Source organism: Taudactylus pleione, unplaced genomic scaffold, assembly GCF_031769625.1.
Source record: "Taudactylus pleione unplaced genomic scaffold, aTauple2 ptg000231l, whole genome shotgun sequence".
Classification (NCBI taxonomy): domain Eukaryota; kingdom Metazoa; phylum Chordata; class Amphibia; order Anura; family Myobatrachidae; genus Taudactylus; species Taudactylus pleione.
The window spans coordinates 4,431,637-4,456,364 of NW_028284633.1; the positions used below are offsets into that span (position 1 = coordinate 4,431,637).

Genomic DNA, 24,728 nt, shown 5'->3' on the forward strand with positions numbered 1-24,728 from the left:
CATACATTATTACATTAGTACATTAGTACATTAGTATGGGGATATTAGTACATTAGTACATTAGTATGGGGATATTATTACATTAGTACATTAGAATGGGGATGTGGAAATTGTGGTATTCATCAAATTCCGAAAATTATGAATTTTCGGAATTTGATGCAGTTACTATTCGCCACTGTGAGGTGGCGAATAGCGGAATCGACTTACCTGTACCCGCGTGTGCAGGTCCCCCGACGAGTCCCTCCGGCGCTCTGCTCCGTCCTCAGGCTCCGGAGGCTGGTCTGTCATGTGTGCTCCCCAGCAGAGCACAAGAAAGTTTAGACAGAAAAAAAAAAGTTTTGTTTTTTTTCTAATCTGTCATGTGGTCTGCTGGGAAACCACATGACAGACCAGCAGGACGGAGCCGGAGGCTGCTGCGCGGACAGGTAAGTCGGGGGGGGGGGGGGAGGTGAGCGGAGGGGGGAGGTCGGGGGGGGTACACAAACTTACCGCATCTGTAGGCAGTGCTGCGCATGCGCTGGTTTTACAGATGTAACAGCGCATGCGCAGCACTGTTACCAGATGCGATAAGGTAGTGTAGGCAGGAAAAGTATCTATTTCCCGAAAAGCTGTCATCGCAAAAATGACAGGTACCGGAATAGATACTTATGGAGAGGAGGAATGATGAATTCCACCTATAATTAGCTAGAACTCCATGCCAGTTCTAAACCTAATTATCTCCATCGAATTTTTAGGTTTAATGAATAGGCCCCTGAATCAGGGTTTCATAGTAACCCGCACAGGACAAATGTCATTCTCACCGACTCCACACTGGGGTCTTGGTTAATGTGGGTAATGCCATCACCCTATGGGCTTTTAAGGGGGGTGTGCTGTGAAAGGGATCCCTCCCAGCTCCCCCCGCGACACATGCGTACTTACCGAGAGAGAGCGGTCCTTTGCGGTGATCTCTATGCATACTGGCGTTGCCAACGCCATCATACATGTGAAGGGTGGCGGGATGTATCACATCCCGAATGCCATGTGTCGTGCACCCTGCCCCCAATGTATAAAGACTGCCTGTGCTTATTATTTATAACTGGGTTTTTATTTACAATAAGAATGAGAAAAAGTAAAACTTTGCCAGAAAACAGGGTCTTAGGTGTCTCCAAAGATGGGATCTGCCAAACGGTAGAGTTTCTGGCGTGTTTCGTTGTGGAGTAACCCAAGACCTCATCAGATAAAGTTGTGGGTTAGTCCCCCAAACGTCAGGCATACTGTACTGCTGTCCCACCGTATGGATCTGCACAAAACCCCCAACTTACTCTTTACAATCAGGATCTTATATGACAGTATTAGTATGACCATGTCACAGGGCAGAGCCGTGCTTCCCGGTGCTGGTGACCCGGCAGTGCTGCCCTGTTACGACACTGTCTGCATGTCACCACCTGTGCGGTCGGACGCAGCGTGGAGGGGCAGCCCTGGGGGTCCTCTCTCCAGAGTCTCCGCTAAGTGGGACCAATGGCGTCATAAGGGAGGTGTGGGGGGTGCGTACCGCACTCGGGTGTCACCAAAGTGCATTACGTGCAGCACGCGGCTCCTGACACAGTTAGGGATCCGGCACTGCACACACTATGGGCGCCAGGGGCAGTCCGTATCTCCGGGACCCCCACAAGGCCATGCCCCCTTTTTTGCCAGTGCTCCGCCATGCGCACACTACAAGCTGTGCCCACCCCTACCCGCCCCGTGTTTCATAAGAAGTAGGAACACCACTGCCTGGGACTGAAGTGTGGTCGAGCTGCCTAAGTCACCGCTCACTTCAGGTAGTTGTTAAGAGCGCCCTCTGCTGGTTGGTGCTCTATGTACCAGTGTAGTCGGCGTATCGGTCGGCCTGCCCCTGTGCTATATAGGTGTATTGAGTAATAATATTGGTGTACTCAAGATGTACTTAGTAGCCCAGAGACTTGTGGTTATGAAATAAATTGATACATTTCAGCAGCTGGGTTTTTGGATAGCCAATAAGATTCGGTAAAAAGAACCGAACGGAACCGAGTAGAACCGAGCCTGCACATCCCTAGTAACTACGATACATTTCTATCAGCGAGGAGATAATTACCGATCACAGCGTAACCCCCAGGTAGGATCTGGTACACAATTCCATCAAACAGGATTCCATTGGGGAAGAGATAGGCCATTAGCTCTCCGACCGTCCTCCCGAAGGCAGCACCTACATGGCAGGGATAGTATAGGCTGAGACAAGGTCATTTCATGCTGTATTTCTGCATTGTCAGCAGTCATTCTGAACTCCTTTCATGAGCGGAAGTGGCTTTAATGCAGGGTCAGATGAAGTGTGTAACTAATGGGTGTTATGCCTGAGTCAGTGTAAGTACTCCCAGTTCATGTGCCCCTGTCATTACACCACCCGCACCCATAGCAGATTAGTTCCTTACATCTCTATGTAATTAGGACATTAGCTGTATGCAAATGTGCGTGTTATATAATAGTTAAAGTTCTAACAGGATGGCATAGTAGCATGGTGGCATACTGGTTAGCATTGCTAACTTAAGCTGGGTACACACTAGGATGACGGATCGGCCGTCCTATCTGACGATTGTTAAGTGCATACAAACTTACCAATCGTCAGCCCGATTTGTTGTACCGGACGTCACAACTTGCCGGGAATTTACATGTGCCCGCCCACTTGCGATGCCAGTCACTGGTGACCTGTACAGCAAGTGTATGGGAGGTCGGCTGACCACCCGTACCCACAGCACGATGAGCAGATATATCAGCCAACAGCTGTGCTGCACACCCGGCACCGTATGTCTGTGAATGATGTGTGCGTGTGTGTGCGCCTGTAGCATGGAGAATAGAGTGTAAGCTCCAGTGACTCAGGGAAGGATGTGAATGATCGCCCAATTCAGACCCGTTCACTAAGCCGCGGATGCACACTATGGGCAATTGTTACCTGTCTGCGCATGCGTATTTGGCAAAATATGCATGCGCGAACCAGTGACTGCGTCCGGGAATCGTGCGCTCATAGTACACAGACTGGACGCTACTTTGAGTAACAGATAGCGCCGTTTGTGGGTGGTGACAGGGAAAGGTGATTGTGAACGGAGGAATGGATTTGTGAACGCAGGCATGCTTGGGCGTCTTAACGGCGTTTTATGGGTGTGCATAATTAGCAAAGATGCGTCATTGTACACGTCACCTGGTTGTATTTCAGCCAGCAGTGATCGCAGTGCTTGCAGTGAGGTAGGATCTACCTCAAGCGCTGCGAACGCATCCGATGGTACCCAATGTACTGATGGTTACATACACTTCCTGGAGATGACGTGCGCCAGTGGGCGTCTTAAGACAGGCTGGTTGGTGTCTACATACACAAAGCGATCACACGCCAAGACATAGTGGGCGTGCTTATGCCTTGCCGCGCGATCACCTGCCATACCGTCACTTTGCCGAATTTGAATATGCTGGGAGCGAGCTTACGCAGAGAGCGGGTCTGAATGTGCTCCATGGTCTGATTGTACAGTGCTGCAGAATATGTTGGTGATACATAAACAGATACAATAACTATAGATTACGAGACACCTATACATCTGTTACCAGTCCTGAGACCCCAGAACTGATGTCATACAGCCTTATACCCTGCACTAAGGGACTGGCTGGATCCTTTTAGTACATTCCATCAATCTCTGCATCATACATAAAGGACGGAGTATATCTCCTATCTGCCATCTCACCGAGTATAAAGACGGGCATGAAGGCACCACATGGTATTGGCATTGTAGTGGCAATGACAGACATCAGGAACTGGAAGAGAGAGAGCAGAGAGACAGCCATTATATAACGTTCCATGGGGGGACTCTCGCTGCAAATCATACCTTGCCCATTACACTTCTCCAACTCTTCCTCCCAACGCCCGCCCCACCCACTGGCGCCATCTTAGGGGTCACAGAAATCCATGAGAGACATGGGGCATTTTCTCTCAAGCTTCCTTTTGGGAGCCAGATACTGCGACACAATGATACCAGCAGAACAAAGTCACCCCAGAATAAGCGCCAGGCGGGACAATTATAGACGTCCAACATCTGTCACCTGTTTATATCCTGGGGGGGAGGGAGGGAGGGGGTTCTGTTGTTTCATGACCTGGTCACCTGGTTCCCCGGGAGAGCCCCAGCACACAGGTGACACGGGAGAGCCCCAGCACACAGGTGACACGGGAGAGCCCCAGCACACAGGTGACACGGGAGAGCCCCAGCACACAGGAGACACGGGAGAGCCCCAGCACACAGGAGACACGGGAGAGCCCCAGCACACAGGTGACACGGGAGAGCCCCAGCACACAGGTGACACGGGAGAGCCCCAGCACACAGGTGACACGGGAGAGCCCCAGCACACAGGTGACACGGGAGAGCCCCAGCACACAGGTGACACGGGAGAGCCCCAGCACACAGGTGACACGGGAGAGCCCCAGCACACAGGTGACACGGGAGAGCCCCAGCACACAGGTGACACGGGAGAGCCCCAGCACACAGGTGACACGGGAGAGCCCCAGCACACAGGTGACACGGGAGAGCCCCAGCACACAGGTGACACGGGAGAGCCCCAGCACACAGGTGACACGGGAGAGCCCCAGCACACAGGTGACACGGGAGAGCCCCAGCACACATGACACGGGAGAGCCCCAGCACACATGACACAGGAGAGCCCCAGCACACATGACACAGGAGAGCCCCAGCACACGTGTCACAGGAGAGACCCAGCACACAGGTGACACAGGAGGAGAGCCCCAGCACACAGGTGACACAGGAGGAGAGCCCCAGCACACATGTGACACAGGAGAGCCCCAGCACACATGTGACACAGGAGAGACCCAGCACACATGTGACACAGGAGAGCCCCAGCACACATGTGACACGGGAAAGCCCCAGCACACATGTGACACGGGAGAGCCCCACCACACGTGACACAGGAGAGCCCCAGCACACATGTGACACAGGAGAGCCCCAGCACACATGTAACACGGGAGAGCCCCAGCACATACAGTATGTGACATGGTAGAGAATCTGCGGGATGTTACCTTCATGATGAAGAAGAGGGGCAGGGTGACGAATACACTGACGGTCGGGTGGATGAAGGCAGCTGAGCGTCCCAGGACTGAGAGGTTCCCCATAGGCTTTGTCCAGGTGTGATTATCAAACAGGACGCTGATGCTTTCCCGAGGCATGAGCTGCGAGAGGGCCCAGGTAGTGGGAGACAGCCAAGACAGAGAGCGTCAGTGAGAGCAGGACAGCCTTACACAGAGAGAGACAGAAGCGGCCTCTTCCATTCATCTATACACCATAGAGGGCTCACTAGCTGCTATGTATTATCTACAGTATGACTGGCTGAGAGTTACTGAGCTGGATCACTTACTGTACCTGGAATAACAGGTGTACTGTACATACTGTACCTGGAATAACAGGTGTACTGTACATACTGTACCTGGAATAACAGGTGTACTGTACATACTGTACCTGGAATAACAGGTGTACTGTACATACTGTACCTGGAATAACAGGTGTACTGTACATACTGGAATAACAGGTGTCTGTAATAATCATGCCTAATATCTTAACTGAATGGAAATTTAGAATTTTTTATTTTTACCTTTATCTCATCAGGATACTTCCTCACTACATGGATTACTGTGATATAAGTTGTCTGCTATGGAGTGGAAGGGGGGTAACATGATTGTTGTTTGTTTTAGCAGAACTGCAGCGGAATATTAGACGGACACTGAACATTGGCCCTGATTCAGAGCCGGACGCTCTGACCAGAGCGCTCGCTCTGAATCAGGGTCCACCTCCATTAATATGGAGCGTCCTCCTGGACGCTCGTATAGCTGTGGGTCACCACCCACAGCATATACGAGTGTGCAGGATGATGGTCGCGACGGTCAAGACCATCGCGACCATCGAAACTGCGAGCAAAAGCCTGCGGTTGAGTTTTTCAACCGCAAGGCCAGGAGTGATTTTGGCTCTATCAGAGCCAAAATCACTCCCACTGACATCACTAGTGATGTCAGTGGGGCCGGCTTCAGACGGTAGGCGTTCCCTTGGGAACGCCTCCGTCTGGCAGGCACGCCCCTGACACGCCCACCAAAGGGGGCATGCTGTCAGTCAACATCGACAGCACGCCCCCTTTGATGAGACACTCCGAGCGAAGGAAAGTCCTTCGCTCGTCGTGTCTCGCACATGTGCACGACGGAGCTCCCTCCGTCGTGCGCATGCGCAGTGCAGACCATCGACCCACTTGCGAGCGGACAGCCGCTCGCGAGTGTGTCTGAATGAGGGCCATTGTGTTTTAGGAATTTCCTGTGTACATGTACACACACATATGGGGCTCAGCAGTCCTTGAATTTAGGAAATGATTGAGGGCCATATTCAATCAGGGAGCGAAAAGTCAGTGCTGGACTTTTCGCACCACATCGGAGCTTTTCTGGAGATAAAGTATCAGGCGCGCGCCTGCTTTATCCCTGTATTCAAATTAAAAGGAGTGAAAACAGGACATGGCGAATTTGGATCTATGAAAAAAAAACGGGAATTTTTGGGAAATGTGCCTGGGACCCCCCTAAAGATGTCCAGCCGTGGGGGATCACTATATGTACCCCCATTTTTGCCTGCTGAAGGAAGTTGGGGTTTGTAATAGCTGCGGCAGGTGCATATTTGCGGCTATGAAGAAGTGATGAAGAATAACTATTCCTATTAAATTTGGGGTACATGGAAATGGGGGTAAGCATTTTTTTAAGTCCCAAAAGTGATTTTTAAAAATTCTGCAAAAATGCACCTGCCTCTTGTCCCCGCAATGAAGAATACACCTGCCGCATACATGGGAACCCCTCTGAATTTATTTTTGGCTATTTTAGAAGTGTGTCCCCTATTTTTTTTTACCACCAAAATTAAAGTTAATTGTTTGGGGTGTCCCGATTTTTTTTGTTACTTTTTTTGACACAGTTTATTTTTAAATGACACTCCCAGGGGTGCAGGCTATTTTTTTTAAGCCTGCACCCTTAAACCCCAATTCTGCACTTTTTTTCGCCACCTATTTCAGTGGTGAAAAGTTATCCCCGTTTTATTTCAAAGACTTTTCGAACCTGCGAAAAGTCTTTAGGTGCATACACACACAACGATTTTTTGAACGATTATCGTTAAATAACATCGTTTAACGATAATCGTTTGAAAAAAATCGGTCACTTTCTGAGTCAAACGATGAACGATTACTGTTCATGCGCGTTCACGTTTGTAGTTCAGTCAGACTTGTCAACTCAACGATTTTCATTAAGTTAATATGCAAAAATCGTTTGTAGTTCATAAAAATCGTTCATTACCTTTAAATGAACATAGTAAATGAACAACTTTAGTAAACGATTTTAGTTCATTTTTTCAAGGTAGAAAGTCGTTTACTAAAATCGTTCATTAACTCAATCGTTGTGTGTGTATACAGCTTTAGAGATTGAATACGGGGATAATTGAAATAGGCGAAAATGACGTCATTGCCGATTCCGACATTTTGCACCAAATTGAATATGGCCCTTAATATCACAGTGCTCTAATGGGTGTAATTTGTGTAAATTCCCCATCAAATCTTACTGACAAAGAATAACAGCCGGGAGCAAAGCAGAGAACTCAACACAAAGTCTCACTCATCCCTGCAGCAGGGTCACAGTCACATTCATGTAACCAATCAGGACAGGGGACAACAGGTGACAGTGCTGACAAGGAACCACCGCTAATTACTAATGCTGGAACTGAATGCAGTACATCTAAACAGGCTTCAAACACACTCAGGGACTTCGCTGTACTCTCCCTATAATCAGAGATCATATACAGTAGGTACAGAAATCATACATACAATGCATCCGAAAAGTATTCACAGAGCTTCACTTTTTTCACATTTTGTTATGTTACAGCCTTATTCCAAAAATAAATTCATTTTTGTCCTCAAAATTCTGCACACAATGGGGTAGATGTACGAAGCCCAGAAGCGGTACCAGCGCACGTTATGTGCGCTGGTAGTGCTTCTCCCCGATGTATGATCGAGGGTCTGGGCGGTAAATGGCAGTATGCGCCCCTGTCATTATCGGCGCTGCTATCTACAAGATAGCAGCGCCGAGTGGCAGGGCCATGTACGAACGGTCATACCGCATGACCGTTCGGCCGGCTGTAGCTGTCGTTATGGACAGCTACAGCCTGGCGCTAGCCTATCCCCACAGCAGGGACAGCGCTGTCCCTGCTGCGATGGCTGCCGGCTCCAGGCTGCGCGTGGGGATCTCTCGATACTGGCGAGATCCCGCGCACGCTCAGTGGAGCCGGTCGGGACAGAGACACAGCGCATCAGCACTAGGCTGATACGCTGCTGTCTCTAACGGGCAGGGCTGCCATCAGAAATTATGGGGCCCAGGACTGACAGAATAGACAGGGCCCCCCTTCTGTGTTTCCCCAGCCAGACCTCCTTCTGTCTCTCCCCTGTCACCCCCCTCCTCTCAGCATAGCGGCGCGGCGTGAAGTCATACACGTCGGGCTGAGTCTCAGAGGTGGATTAAGACCCTGTGGAGACCTAGATAAAGTACTGGCATGGACTCCCCTCCTCTGTGTGTGTATAATTGTATATATAAGCTATATGTGTGTGGACCTATACTACAACCACTAACTGCTTGCCTTTCAAAACAATGATCTCTTTTTCTGGACAACTACTTCATTCACCCCCCCCCCCACCGCCTGATTCATTGCTATACCCCACCCAACCCACCTCACTCCCCAGGATATTAATGTTTACACTTCTCTTAATACATTACATCCCTCTCCCCACCCATTAATACAAGTATACACCCCCACCTCACCCACATAGCATGAATAAGTATGGTGATCCATAATTATGGGGTCACCTCACTTGGTTATGAGCACCCCCTTTGTCCAGGGATATTGTAAATGATATGCTGCCCTTGTATAAATATAGGAGACACCCCACAGTTTTCTAGGTGTCCCCTTGATCCCCTAATTCTCACCGCTGTTTTTTTTTAAATCAGGGAGCTAACCTATAGGAGTGCCCTATGGACATGTTTAGAAGCCCCTATATTTTTGTAATGTGGTGCCCCACAGTTATAGGGTCACCCCTTTGTTAGGGAAAATTTCTTTGAGTAATGGCTCAGCCCTGTCCCCAGGGATATTGTAAGTTATATGCTGACCTTGTATAAGTACAAGGGGACACCTGGAAAAACATACCCTCCAACATTTCTCATACAGAATCCGGTACAGGGGCGTGACAAAGGATAAAGGGGGCGTGACAAAGGATAAAGGGGGTGTGACAAAGGATAAAGGGGGCGTGACAAAGGATAAAGGGGGCGTGACAACGGCTAAAGGGGGCGTGACAAAGGATAAAGGGGACGTGACAAAGGATAAAGGGGGCGTGACAAAGGATAAAGGGGGCGTGACAAAGGATAAAGGGGGCGTGACAAAGGATAAAGGGGGTGTGACAAAGGATAAAGGGGGCATGTCCACGGGTAGTGTACCTGGGGTCCGGAGGTACAGCGGCGCTGGAGTGATTATGGCAGCATCGGTACAGACTGCAATTGCATTGCAGAGATCCATGGGGGGAGATGCAGAACCGCCTATCACTCAGCAGCGCTGCGGGAGTCCTGTGTCCCAGCAGCGCTGCTAAAAGAACCAGGAACTCGGTACAAACGGTACAGCCCCTGTTTGCCGGTACAGACCATTAAGAAACGGTACTGTACCGGCTAAAACGGTAGAGTTGGAGGGTATGGAAAAAATGTATACTTATACAAGGGCAGCACATACTTTACAATATCCCCGGGGGCAGGGTTGAGCCACTAGGGAAAGGTGGTTTCCCTAACTAACAGAGCTTAGTCCGGGACACCATAACTCACCACATAAGTACAGAGCCCCCCTAAGGTACTTACCTCTGCTAGCAGCATCGCAGGAGGCTCTGTGTCCCTCACACAACGGCTGCAGACACATGCAGGCCAGGAAGAGCATGAGGGGGCGGGGACTCAGGGAGGGGGCGGGGACTCTAGAAAGGGACAGGGAGGGACCTAACACTCCATCTGAAGGGGAGATGGACAGGTAATACAGAGCAGGGGAGAAAGAGGGGCTGGGACTCGGGTAGGGGGCGGGGAAAGTGTTACACATCCGTCGGCATGGAGGATAGTCGGGCAGAGTGAGAGACACTAATGGTGGGTACACACTAGACGATATGCTCCCTGAGCGATATCGTGTAGTGTTGTCCCCGGCAGGCTGTGCTCAATGTCGTTCATGACATTGAGCACAGCCGCTGAACGATATCATTAACGATATCGTTCAGCGCCGGGCTCTCTCCCCCATTCCCTGACATGCAGCAACCTGATGACATCGTCAGGTTGGCCTGCATGTCAGCCCGATGAACGATGATGACGAACGACCCGCGGGAACACGTGTCATCGTCATCGTTCATCTTTTTGGGGTTAAAAATGGACGATAAAGTGGACGACTGAACGATAACGATATCGTTATCATTCAGTCGTCCACTTTATCGCCCAGTGTGTATGCACCATAATAAGCAGTGCTAAATGCAAAGCCTCAGTTCTGCCCTCCTATGAGAAGGGGCCCTGCAGCTGCTGGTAGCCACATAGTGACTGACACTGACAGGGGGCCCTGCAGAGTACCGATCCTTCAGCAAACTGCTTTGTACTCACAGGCAGTCATCTGCCTGTGACTGGATCATCTGCACTCTGCGGGCCCCCTCTGAGCCCGGGCCCGGTACAATAGTACCGGCTGCACCCCCCTGATGGCGGCCCTGCTAACGGGTAGCGCCGGAGGGGGGAGTTAACGCTCCCCCTCTCCAGCCGATGAGAGTGCTTCTCATCGGTAGTGCTTCCTGCTTCGCATCGGTAAAGAGGCGTAGCGGGAAGCGGTATAGCGGCACGTTAAGTGCCGCTATAATACATCTACCCCATTACCCCATAATGACAATGTGTAAAAAGTTTTTTGAGATTTTTGCAAATTTAATTGAAAAAAAAACCTAAGAAATCACATGTACATAAGTAGTCACAGCCTTTGCTGAATACTTTGTTGATGCACCTTTGGCAGCAATTACAGCCTCAAGTCTTTTTGAATATGATGCCACAAGCTTGGCACACCTATCTTTGGGCACATGCCTCTAAGATACTGTAGAACATTCTACACTACGTGACGCAAGTATTATTATTTACCTAACTATGGGCCTCATTTATCAACGAGCCAACCAATCAGCTCCTGACTGACATGCTTGAAAAATGACAGTGATTGGTTGGTGCACCATATAAGATTAGTAACAAGTGATAACAAGAATATCACTTGTTGAACCGTCCATAACTCTAACCGTACACCGTGACAGCCTTATTTTATAGATTCAATAAACACACATAATATAAGCGCAGCATCCAGAGACCACACCCACAGCGCTCACCTCTCCTGCCATGAACTGGCCGAATCCTGGGGGAAATGTCAGGGTCGCTATACAGAAGGTGATCACAGCCGGGTAAATGAAGCGACTGTCAGGGAAGAGAATAAACGGGGGAGAGAAATAAGATGATTTGCAAACGATAAATGTTGGAAAATAATAATTCCTGAAGAAAGCAGCGTATTAGGCGTCTTCACTTAATTTGTCCAACTCGTACAAATGTCCCTACAGTACTGTAATGAGCTCGCTAAGATAAGGACAGAGTAGTTATACAATGAGACTGGCTGCGCTAGGCTCGCCCATCTCTTCCTACACTGGGCTACATATGGACACCGGAAGATACTCGGATCATCATCAAATGCATCTGATTAGACATAATTACTATCACTGTAAAGCTGCATACACATGCAGCGATCAGATAACCAGCACACCACCAACAAGCCAACCACTATAACAACCCGCATTCAACGATCGCGGGTCCCTATAGTAAACCGGTCAATAGCGACCAAGTTGACCTGCATGCACGGGCGATGGATGATATCGCTATCGTCCATACGTTCCCGCGCATCGCTGGTCGATTGTGAGTTGGTAGAGACCATTTCAATGACCGATTTGAACGATAATGGTAATGATAACGATATCGGTATCGTTCAAATCACTCTTTTATATCGCTACGTGTGTATGCACTATTAGCAGGTATTATTTAAACAACCTATAGGTGTATGCACACGTGTGTACAGGAACATTACTGCCTACACTCCCGATATGTCCAGGAGACTCCCGAATGCTGGGGAGTTCCCTGCACTTCCGGAAGAGCAAATCACCCTCCTGCATCTCATCTGCTTCCTAGCAAAATAGGCGGGGCAGAGGGCGTGTCTCAGCAAATGGCGCCACCGTGGCTGTTGGATGAGAAGCACTCTGGCGCTGCCCCCCATCCCAGTGCAGACAGGTAAGCTGAGCAGGCGCTCTCTAGGACAGGTCTGACCTCTCTCATGTGCTGTGCTGCGGCGTCTCCGAGCAACTTTCCCCCTGGTATTTATGCCGACGAGACGTGACTGCAAGACTCTCCAACATACTAACTTATACAGACACCGCAAGTACTCTATAGGGTTCATTTATCAATAATCACATACTCACGATGTATCACAAAGCACATGCAGGGGAACCTAACGGAGCTCGTCCCGGTGATGTGCTCGGAGTGAAATGACCGTATCAGACGTCTCTTCACTCCACTATCGGGACTCCTCCGCATGCGCGGTCTACAGACGACACATGTGCGGCAGCCATTGCTGGGGAGGGTTCTCACTCTCCCAGCAAATATTGTAAAGTGAAGCCTATAGACTAAAGCGGATAATGCCGTCTTCTGGAGCTTAGTAATTCTGACAGCATCGCATCCCCCATAGAAACCTGCGGGGGTTGCAGCTGCTATCAGAAATGGAAAGACCGCAACACACACACACACACACACACACACACACACACACACACACACACACACACACACACACACACACACACACACACACACACACACACACACACACACACACACACACACACACACACACACACACACACACACACACACACACACACACACACACACACACACACACACACACACTACCTGTCATTATGTTGCTCTACCTGGTTTGATAAAGTTAAACTAGATAAGCTGCACCAAACAGCTGCACAACACACTCTACATGATATATACTTTGGCCAAGTGTATTCCCGCCTGTGGGTAAATTGTCTGGGGGGCTACTTCATCCAGAAAAACCTGGTAATGTATGGGAGAAAATGACAATGGTCCATTTGCTCACAAACACTGGAAAATAGCCAAAAAATGGTCGTTCAGACAAATTGGATAAAACACAGAAATATAACCAATTTGAACAATTTTTTTGTCCTTTTTTCAGTGATTAAAACCATATGATGGACTGTCATTGGCTCCCATACATTACCAGGTTTTCATTCCAACCAGCCAGATTGGACAGATATCTGACAGATAATTGTATAGTGGATGCCCAGCATTACTGTCACCAGGGAGTATAGGATTTTGGTGAAGGCCAAGAAGTAAAGATCAAATACATAAAAAGAATGGATTTGCCTAGCTGCCGTATACGGTGAATGTGACTGTTATCCTTGTCCTGCACAAATGATGTACGTTTTCCTGAAACGCAGATTGTGGTGACAGAAGGCAATTACTATGTTCCCCGTCTGTCCGCGTCGTACTTACTAACGGCTCAGGAAGCCGCTCAGGGTCTGGTTCCTGCGGATCCCAAGCACCACCTGTCGGTTCAGGTACACAAAGAAAGCCCCAAGGAAGCCGCAACAGATTCTGCAGAGGAAGAAACGTTGTTATAGCGCCAGGATCTAACCGCAGCCAGCGACTTCTTCCTCCTGAGAATGGGAGATCTTACCCGATAACCGCAAACGCTGGTAACTCCTGGAGATCGAAGGGAAACTCCATCCGGAAGTTTGTGCGGAAGAGAGCGGTGATGGTGACTGGAAGAGACAACAAGGGAATTACCTGCGGCCGCCATATCCATTTCATGCTCAGCCGGGAAACCATAGCTATTTATTTATCGGGGAGTCTCCGAAATTAGGCAGAGATCTACCCTACATCCAATTCTCCTGACAGGCCGGTTACCTGCCTGCAGGGCAGGCGGAGACATTGGTACGATTACACAAATTGCGCCATCCAGCCACGCCCACCTCAATGACCAATGAGTGGGTGGTGGTGTGATGATGTCATCTATAGCATCATACATATTGCCCCGCCCATTTTTGATAATTAAAATAAATGATTGCGCTCCCAGTTAGGGTTTTAAGCAGCTGTCTATTATTTTATTCTATTCTTTACACATCACTATCACCTTTTTTCCCCTTTTCGTGTGATGCCCTGGGGATGGTCCCTGGCTGGAATTTTTTGGGGTACCTTGCTTCTCGGACGTGAACCCCTTAATGTTAGGGACGCCAGTATAGAGGAGCCTTGATGATGACCTGGCGCTTATTCATATATTTGCAAATGTATGTAACTAATACCTCTGAATCTCTATTATCATGTAGGATTTAAGTATTTTTTCTTGTTGATATTGCTGCAGTGAGCTGGGGGGCTAATCCCTTTTTTCTGTGCTCAGTGTGAACCCCGCCCTTTACAAGCACCTGTAGTATGTCATTAAGCTGATATGAGCGACCACCATATTTTTTGCTTGCAGTTTGGAGGCATGAAGGGAGCCAGCATTAGGAGGAAGTGCTGGTCCTTATAGTGCCATGTGGAGGTTTCTGGGGTACCTCCAAGGTGAGTCAGCTCTCAGCTCATATATGTACTGTTATCATGCAGTACATCAATTGTAATTATATGACCCAGAGTGGGTGCTACTATTATGTAGCAATAATTATTTTGGGGTGAGCGTTTGGAAGTGGGGCCCCCGGGGTTGTTCTGACTGGACCTTTCTCAGGGCATCACCACTTAATTCACATAGAATATTTGTATCACTTTTCTAATTGTTTGTTTATTATTTATGTCATTTTAATCCTTTCACATTTCATTAACTCTTATTGATTTATCCTTACACATCTATATATATATGCTGTTTTGTTTATGTTTAAATGTGAGTGCAATTTATATAAATAAATGTTATATCTGTGTGATGGCAATATTGCACTATTAGTTTCTCTCTTTTATATTGAGATATCAAACATCTGGAAAGAACAAGTTATTCCGTGACAACTCCAATTGAAAAATAGAGACGTTTTTCTGGTGAACTGACTACAGAAATCATATCTTGAAATCCAAAAGGAGGTGTTCCTTGTAGGTGCGGACTTGGTTATTATCTGAGCGCCATTTTGTGTCACTACTTGTGTGTAATGTTTGAAATACAACGCACTCAATACATAAACGCAGACACAAAATGCTTATAGCGCTTTCTGAGACAATTCTATGGCTTGTGTTAAAAAGGTGCCACTGATATGCTCACGACCGTCACTAACAAGACTATTCATGAAACCTAAAACTTCTCTGGAGATAATTAGGTTTAGAACTGGCATGGAGTTCTAGCTAATTGTAGGTGGAATTCATCATTCCACCTCTCCATAAGTATCTATTCCGGTACCTGTCATTTTTGCGATGACAGCTTTTCGGGAAATAGATACATTTCCAGCCTACACTACCTTATCGCATCTGGTAACAGTGCTGCGCATGCGCTGTTATATCTGTAAAACCAGCGCATGCGCAGCACTGCCTACAGATGCGATAAGTTTGTGTACCCCCCCCCGACCTCCCCCCTCCGCTCACCTCCCCCCCCCCCCCGACTTACCTGTCCGCGCAGCAGCCTCCGGCTCCGTCCTGCTGGTCTGTCATGTGGTTTCCCAGCAGACCACATGACAGATTAGAAAAAAAAAAAACTTTTTTTTTTTTCCTAAACTTTCTTGTGCTCTGCTGGGAAACCACATGACAGACCAGCAGGACGGAGCCGGAGGACGGAGCAGAGTGCCGGAGGGACTCGTCGGGGGACTTGCACACGTGGATACAGGTAAGTCGATTCTGCTATTCGCCACCTAACAGTGGCGAATAGTAACTGCATCAAATTCCGAAAATTCCTAATTTTCGGAATTTGATGAATACCACAATTTCCACATCCCCATACTAATGTACTAATGTACTAATGTACCCATACTAATATACTAATGTACCCATACTAATGTACTAATGTACCCATACTAATGTACTAATGTACGGGGAGTGTGGAAATTAACGCAGGGGGACTTAGCAAGGAGATATCTGTGATTTCTCCTGTGCTAAGTCTGTTCATGAATACCAAAATAATGTTATTTAAGGAAAATGTCCTTAAAAACGTTATTTTAGTGTTGATGAATAGGCCCCTAAATCTTTTGAGCCATTCAAACACATGTGCGCGTGACATACAATCTGCCCCCTAAGCCTCGGTTAGCATACGGAAGGGTTCGGTTGTCGTTTTGTTCATTTTTAAATTAACATGTTGCTCTAGTTTTAAACTAGGCATTTGTATGACGCACAGGAAAAACACAACTTCTTTGAACGCTGTGTGACAGCAAACTATCTGTGCGAGAGGGGTGACCAGGGCCGGCCCGCCCATTACGCCATGTATGCTGCTGCGTACGGCGCCAAGCTGTAAGGGCGTTATTTCCTGGGTGAGTCCCGCTGCTGTGCTGTCCCCCACAGCCGCCGGCATTACAATGAGTCAGACTGACTCAGTGTATGTGCTGCGCAGCCACCCGCCAGTGACGCAGCCGCTACCTGAACATCTCACAGGCTCAGCCTCACACATGAATTAAAGTCCGGGGACGGAACGGCCGGAGGGGGAGGAGTGGCCGCTCTCTACTCAGCTCCGCCCCCCCAAATGACACAGCTTACAAGTGGCTGGAGGGGGAGGAGGGGGTCACGCTCTCCCCTTTCCTTAGCTCCTCCCCTTTCCACATCCAACCCCATCAGCCTCTCTCTCTCTCTCTGATGCTGTGATTGGGCACCGGCATTACGTCCAAGGAGGAGCCACCTGCGATCCACGCGCTGCATTTCTGGCACCAGGTGACAACTGAAATACTCTGCTTTTGTCATACACTGGCTGTCACCCAACCCCTGTCACTCATAGGTCACCCTGTCCCTGTCACCCAGTGCTGTCACCCTCTCCCTGTCACTCATAGGTCACCCTCTCCCTGTCACCCTCTCCCTGTCACTCATAGGTCACCCTCTCCCTGTCACCCAGTGCTGTCACCCTCTCCCTGTCACTCATAGGTCATTCTCTCCCCGTCACCCAATGCTGTTACCCTCTTCCTATCACTCATAGGTCACTCTCTCCCTGTCACCCAGTGCTTTCACCCTCTCCCTGTCACTCATAGGTCACCCTCTCCCTGTCACCCAGTGCTGTCACCCTCTCCCTGTCACCCAGTGCTGTCACCCTCTCCCTGTCACCCTCTCCCTGTCACTCATAGGTCACCCTCTCCCTGTCACCCTCTCCCTGTCGTCACCCTCTCTCTGTCACCCAGTGCTGTCACCCTCTCCCTGTAGTCACCCTCTCTCTGTCACCCAGTGCTGTCACCCTCTCCCTGTCGTCACCCTCTCTCTGTCACCCACTGCTGTCACCCAGTGCTGTCACCCTCTCCCTGTCACCCAGTGCTGTCACCCTCTCCCTGTCACTCATAGGTCACCCTCTCCCTGTCACCCAGTGCTTTGACCCTCTCCCTGTCACCCAGTGCTTTCACCCTCTCTCTGTCACCCTCTCCCTGTCACCCAGTGCTTTCACCCTCTCCCTGTTACCCAGTGCTTTCACCCTCTCCCTGTAGTCACCCTCTCTCTGTCACCCAGTGCTTTCATCCTCTCCCTGTCGTCACCCTCTCTCTGTCACCCAGTGTTGTCACCCTCTCTCTGTCACCCAGTGCTTTCACCCTCTCCCTGTCGTCACCCTCTCTCTGTCACCCAGTGCTGTCACCCTCTCCCTGTCGTCACCCTCTCTCTGTCACCCAGTGCTGTCACCCTCTCCCTGTCGTCACCCTCTCTCTGTCACCCAGTGCTGTCACCCTCTCCCTGTCACCCAGTGCTTTCACCCTCTCCCTGTAGTCACCCTCTCCCTGTCACCCAGTGCTTTCACCCTCTCTCTGTCACCCAGTGCTTTCACCCTCTCCTTGTCACCCAGTGCTTTCACCCTCTCCCTGTAGTCACCCTCTCCCTGTAGTCACCCTCTCCCTGTCACGGGGTGGGTGGGTCGACAAGGGCGGTCGTCCCTGGGCCCCTACACAATGTGATCTTGCCGAGAACAGGTGTCGAGCGGCACCTGTTCCCGGGTAGAGGCTCTGGAGCCGCGCTGTTCGACAGACTGCATGCAGCAGCACAGTGAGTGCTGCTGCATCAGATGTCTAATAGAGAGAGAGGGCCAGCTTTACTGTGATTAAATCCATCCGATCCCCGCCGATGCCTCAGCTGACCGTATTGGGGGTGGAGCCAATACGGCAAGCCCCGTCCCCGTATCCCGGCGAATCGCGTCATTACTCGCGAGGGGCGGAGCCTAACGAACTGAGGAGGTGCCGGCCAGGTCCTTTTGCAACCTGCTGCTGCTTCAAGTGTAAGTGCACTGTTTTCATGTGTGTATGTATGTACAGTATGTACGTATGTATGTGTGTATGTATGTGATATTGTGTATATGCCTTGGTGTGCATACTGTGTATGTATGTGTTAATGTGTATATATGTGTTAGTGTGTGAATACTGTTTATGTGTATGTGTGAGTGGTGCCTTTGTGTGTGGTTTTCGGGGGGGGGGGGAGGGGGGGTGTGCTAGGTTCTGTGTGGCTTGAAGGGGGCCCCCACAGCTAAGTTGCCCTGGGGTCCACGCAAGCCTTAATCCGGCCCTGTCTGTCACCCAGTGCTTTCACCCTCTCCCTGTTGCCACCCTATCCGTGTCATCACCCTCTCCCGGTCACCCAGTGCTGTCATCATCTCCCTGTCACCCTCTCCCTGTCACCTAGTGCTGTCACCTCTCTCTGTCACCTAGTGCTGTCACCCTCTCCCTGTCACCTCTCTCTGTCACTCTCTCCCTGTCACCCAGTGCTCTCACCCTCTCTCTGTCACCTAGTGCTGTCACCCTCTCCCTGCCACCTCTCTGTCACCTAGTGCTGTGACCTCTCTGTCACCCAGTGCTCTCACTCTCTCTCTGTCACCTAGTGCTGTCACCCTCTCCCTGCCACCTCTCTCTGTCACCTAGTGCTGTCACCCTCTCCCTGTCACCTCTCCCTATCACCCTCTCCCTGTCACTCTCTCCCTGTCACCTAGTGCTGTCACCCTCTCCCTGTCACCTCTCTCTGTCACTTAGTGCTGTCACCCTCTCCCTGTCACCCTCTCCCTGTCACCTCTCTCTGTCACTTAGTGCTGTCACCCTCTCCCTGTCACCCTCTCCCTGTCACTCTCTCTGTCACCCAGTGCTCTCACTCTCTCTCTGTCACCTAGTGCAGTCACCCTCTCCCTGCCACCTCTCTCTGTCACCTAGTGCTGTCACCCTCTCCCTGTCACCTCTCTCTGTCACTTAGTGCTGTCACCCTCTCCCTGTCACTCTCTCTGTCACCTAGTGCTGTCACCTCTCTCTGTCACCCAGTGCTCTCACTCTCTCTCTGTCACCTAGTGCTGTCACCCTCTCCCTGTCACCTCTCCCTGTCACTCTCTCCCTGTCACTCTCTCCCTGTCACCTAGTGCTGTCACCCTCTCCCTGTCACCTCTCTGTCACTTAGTGCTGTCACCCTCTCCCTGTCACCCTCTCCCTGTAACCTCTCTCTGTCACCTAGTGCTGTCACCCTCTCCCTGTCACCTCTCCCTGTCACTCTCTCCCTGTCACTCTCTCCCTGTCACTCTCTCCCTGTCACCTAGTGCTGTCACCCTCTCCCTGTCACCTCTCTCTGTCACTCTCTCCCTGTCACTCTCTCCCTGTCACCTCTCCCTGTCACTCTCTCCCTGTCACTCTCTCCCTGTCACTCTCTCCCTGTCACTCTCTCTGTCACCTAGTGCTGTCACCCTCTCCCTGTCACCCTCTCCCAGTCACCTAGTGCTCTCACCCTCTCCCTGTCACCCTCTCCCTGTCACTCTCTCCCTGTCACTCTCTCCCTGTCACTCTCTCCCTGTCACTCTCTCCCTGCCACCCAGTGCTCTCACCCTCTCCCTGTCACCTCTCTGTCACCCTCTCCCTGTCACTCTCTCCCTGTCACCTAGTGCTGTCACCTCTCTCTGTCACCCAGTGGTTTCACCCTCTCCCTGCCACCTCTCTCTGTCACCCAGTGGTTTCACCCTCTCCCTGCCACCTCTCTCTGTCACCTAGTGCTGTCACTCTTTCCCTGTCACCTCTCTCTGTCACCTAGTGCTGTCACTCTTTCCCTGTCACCTCTCTCTGTCACCTAGTGCTGTCACTCTTTCCCTGTCACCTCTCTCTGTCACCTAGTGCTGTCACCCTCTCCCTGTCACCCTCTCCCTGTCTTTACCCTCTTGCTGTCACCCACTGGCTGTCTCCCTCTCCCTGAATACGTATCTTAGGGTATAATTGTAGCTTAGCACCCACGGTGGTCCTGATGTATAGGAGCCCTATAACACTTAATACATTTTCATGTGGGCTCTATGTGTGTGCTTAATTATTTTTCATGTAGGGGCCTATGTGTGTGCTTAATTATCTTCATGTAGGGGCCTATGTGTGTGCTTAATTATCTTCATGTAGGGGCCTATGTGTGTGCTTAATTATCTTCATGTAGGGGCCTATGTGTGTGCTTAATTATCTTCATGTAGGGGCCTATGTGTGTGCTTAATTATCTTCCTGTAGGGGCCTATGTGTGTGCTTAATTATCTTCCTGTAGAGGCCTATGTGTGTGCTTAATTATCTTCATGTAGGGGCCTATGTGTGTGCTTAATTATCTTCCTGTAGGGGCCTATGTGTGTGCTTAATTATCTTCATGTAGGGGCCTATGTGTGTGCTTAATTATCTTCCTGTAGGGGCCTATGTGTGTGCTTAATTATCTTCCTGTAGGGGCCTATGTGTGTGCTTAATTATCTTCCTGTAGAGGCCTATGTGTGTGCTTAATTATCTTCATGTAGGGGCCTATGTGTGTGCTTAATTATCTTCATGTAGGGGCCTATGTGTGTGCTTAATTATCTTCATGTAGGGGCCTATGTGTGTGCTTAATTATCTTCCTGTAGAGGCCTATGTGTGTGCTTAATTATCTTCATGTAGGGGCCTATGTGTGTGCTTAATTATCTTCATGTAGAGGCCTATGTGTGTGCTTAATTATCTTCATGTAGAGGCCTATGTGTGTGCTTAATTATCTTCATGTGGGGGCCTATGTGTGTGCTTAATTATCTTCATGTAGGGGCCTAAGTGTGTGCTTAATTATCTTCATGTAGGGGCCTATGTGTGTGCTTAATTATCTTCATGTAGAGGCCTATGTGTGTGCTTAATTATCTTCATGTAGGGGCCTATGTGTGTGCTTAATTATCTTCCTGTAGAGGCCTATGTGTGTGCTTAATTATCTTCATGTAGGGGCCTATGTGTGTGCTTAATTATTTTCATGTGGGGGCCTTTGTGTGTGCTTAATTATCTTCATGTAGAGGCCTATGTGTGTGCTTAATTATCTTCATGTAGGGGCCTATGTGTGTGCTTAATTATCTTCATGTAGGGGCCTATGTGTGTGCTTAATTATCTTCATGTAGGGGCCTATGTGTGTGCTTAATTATCTTCCTGTAGAGGCCTATGTGTGTGCTTAATTATCTTCCTGTAGCGGCCTATGTGTGTGCTTAATTATCTTCCTGTAGAGGCCTATGTGTGTGCTTAATTATCTTCATGTAGGGGCCTATGTGTGTGCTTAATTATCTTCATGTGGGGGCCTATGTGTGTGCTTAATTATTTTCATGTGGGGGCCTTTGTGTGTGCTTAATTATCTTCCTGTAGAGGCCTATGTGTGTGCTTAATTATCTTCCTGTAGAGGCCTATGTGTGTGCTTAATTATCTTCATGTAGGGGTCTATGTGTGTGCTTAATTATCTTCATGTAGGGGCTTATGTGTGTACTTAATTATCTTCATGTAGGGGTCTATGTGTGTGCTTAATTATCTTCATGTGGGGGCCTATGTGTGTGCTTAATTATCTTCCAGTAGAGGCCTATGTGTGTGCTTAATTATCTTCCTGTAGAGGCCTATGTGTGTGCTTAATTATCTTCATGTAGGGGCCTATGTGTGTGCTTAGTTATCTTCATGTGGGGGCCTATGTGTGTGCTTAATTATCTTCCTGTAGAGGCCTATGTGTGTGCTTAATTATCTTCATGTAGGGGCCTATGTGTGTGCTTAATTATCTTCATGTGGGGGCCTGTGTGTGTGCTTAATTATCTTCCTGTAGGGGCCTATGTGTGTGCTTAATTATCTTCCTGTAGAGGCCTATGTGTGTGCTTAATTATCTTCATGTAGGGGCCTATGTGTGTGCTTAATTATCTTCCTGTAGAGGCCTATGTGTGTGCTTAATTATCTTCATGTAGGGGCCTATGTGTGTGCTTAGTTATCTTCATGTGGGGGCCTATGTGTGTGCTTAATTATCTTCCTGTAGAGGCCTATGTGTGTGCTTAATTATCTTCATGTAGGGGCCTATGTGTGTGCTTAATTATCTTCATGTAGGGGCCTATGTGTGTGCTTAATTATTTTTCATGTAGGGGCCTATGTGTGTGCTTAATTATCTTCATGTGGGGTCCTATGTGTGTGCTTAATTATTTTCATGTGGGGGCCTATGTGTGTGCTTAATTATTTTTCATGTAGGGGCCTATGTGTGTGCTTAATTATTTTTCATGTAGGGGCCTATGTGTGTGCTTAATTATCTTCATGTAGGTGCCTATGTGTGTGCTTAATTATCTTCATGTAGAGGCCTATGTGTGTGCTTAATTATCTTCATGTAGGGGCCTATGTGTGTGCTTAATTATCTTCATGTAGGGGCCTATGTGTGTGCTTAATTATCTTCATGTAGAGGCCTATGTGTGTGCTTAATTATCTTCATGTAGGGGCCTATGTGTGTGCTTAATTATCTTCCTGTAGAGGCCTATGTGTGTGCTTAATTATCTTCATGTAGGGGCCTATGTGTGTGCTTAATTATCTTCATGTGGAGGCCTATGTGTGTGCTTAATTATCTTCATGTGGAGGCCTATGTGTGTGCTTAATTGTTTTCATGTAGCGGCCTGTGTGTGTTTTGTTTCATGCAAATCCTATGTGTATATTACTTTTATGTCCATGCTAATGTGTGTATTTTTCTCTCATGTGGGGGTCTATGTGGGGTTTTTTCCTGCAAAGCTTATGTGTTTTCTTTTCACGTGGGGACTAGTGTGTTTTTTTTTCATGCACAGTTTATGTGTTTTATTATTTTCATGCGTGGGCCTATTTGTTTGTTTTTTCATGTTGTGGCCTATGTATGTGTTTTATTTATCATGTGGGGCCCCTACAGTGGAGGTTAATGTGCATGTTGTTTTCCCGTTCAGTCCATTGTATATTATTACTAAGGATTCTGTATGGTCTGATGCAGGAGAAGGGCCATATGGGGTGACACCATGAGTTACTGCTCTCGGTTAAACCAACCATAGTTACGCCACTGAGTATAGTATTATATTATAACCATATGTATATATAAATCTGGTCTTTTGATCTTCAAATTCCCTTTTGTCATTGTTACATTATCACATGTACTCCTGATATTTCACACATCGAAATATGAGGTTTTAGTTCAACAGGGGGTGCCAAAATCTATATCCTATTACCAAAAAAATGAGGCTCAGGCAGGCCCTGGGGGTGACACTTGCTAAACCGTTGTCGGATAGTCCAAGGTCAATGTTAACCCACTCCCTTTTACCTCACGCAGTATGGTTTATTTTTTACAAGCATAGTCTGGTTATTTGATAGCCTCAACTCGCATGTCATTGGTGCCAGTGGGACTCTGTAAACTATTATTTCTTATAACAGTGATAGCAAATTATTTTAGGTGCCAATTTATCGAAATCCTCTTGATGGGACTGTGGGCCTGATTCAGAGCCGCTCGTAAGCGGCTGCTCGTTCGTTCCGAGCGATGTTTGCCCAACTGCGCATGCGTACGGATCGTAATACGCATGCGCGAACCAGTCAGTGCGGCCGAAAATCGTTTGTTCGCTAAATAGCGAATGCCTGCTATTTTGAGTGACAGGAGGAGGCGTATGTGGGTGGCAACAGGGGAAGGTGCTTGAAGACGGGGAGTGGAGATCAGAACGCAGGCGTGCTTAAAGGTCAAAACGGGCGTTTTATGGGTGTGCATAATTAATACAGCAGCGTCATTGACAACGTCACTGGGTTATTTTGTAGTCAGAACTGCTCGCAAGATTGCGGTAGGAAAAACCAACCACAAGAATAGCGAGCAGTTCATACGCTGGTCGATGTACTCGATTAATCTAATAAATAGCGGACATGACGTATGATGCGAGCGGCCAGGGGGCGTAGTTTTCCAAAAAACGACCGCATGTTTTGTACGCTCGTTCAGACCTAGAGGCGTGAACAGACCGCAAAGAGCGAACGGTTCATTTGAATAGCCACCCCTTTTTTTCTGAACGAGCGAGCGCAAATAGTGTCCGGCTCTGAATCAGGCCCTGTGACTTGGATAACAGCGTGCACCAGTGAAAAGTATAGTGAAAGCTTGCTGGGAATAGTCATGTTCTGCAGGTCCTTACTAAATGCAGGAGATATATATGATGACTCCAAAATATATATATACT

At 48.7% G+C, this 24,728-nt stretch overlaps 1 protein-coding gene across 3 annotated transcripts in view; it reads right to left on the bottom strand.

Moving 5' to 3' along the window:
• Positions 1–24,728, bottom strand: part of CLCN1 (chloride voltage-gated channel 1) — a 257,489-nt gene that overhangs the window by 35,485 nt on the left and 197,276 nt on the right. For all 3 annotated transcript variants that reach the window (XM_088479387.1, XM_088479388.1, XM_088479386.1), the window contains 6 exons: positions 13,881–13,965; positions 13,697–13,798; positions 11,464–11,548; positions 5,063–5,212; positions 3,723–3,792; positions 2,093–2,203 (listed from right to left, as the gene is read on the bottom strand). In XM_088479387.1, the coding sequence (XP_088335513.1) occupies positions 2,093–2,203; positions 3,723–3,792; positions 5,063–5,212; positions 11,464–11,548; positions 13,697–13,798; positions 13,881–13,965 (603 nt within the window). The remainder of the gene's footprint in view (positions 1–2,092; positions 2,204–3,722; positions 3,793–5,062; positions 5,213–11,463; positions 11,549–13,696; positions 13,799–13,880; positions 13,966–24,728) is intronic.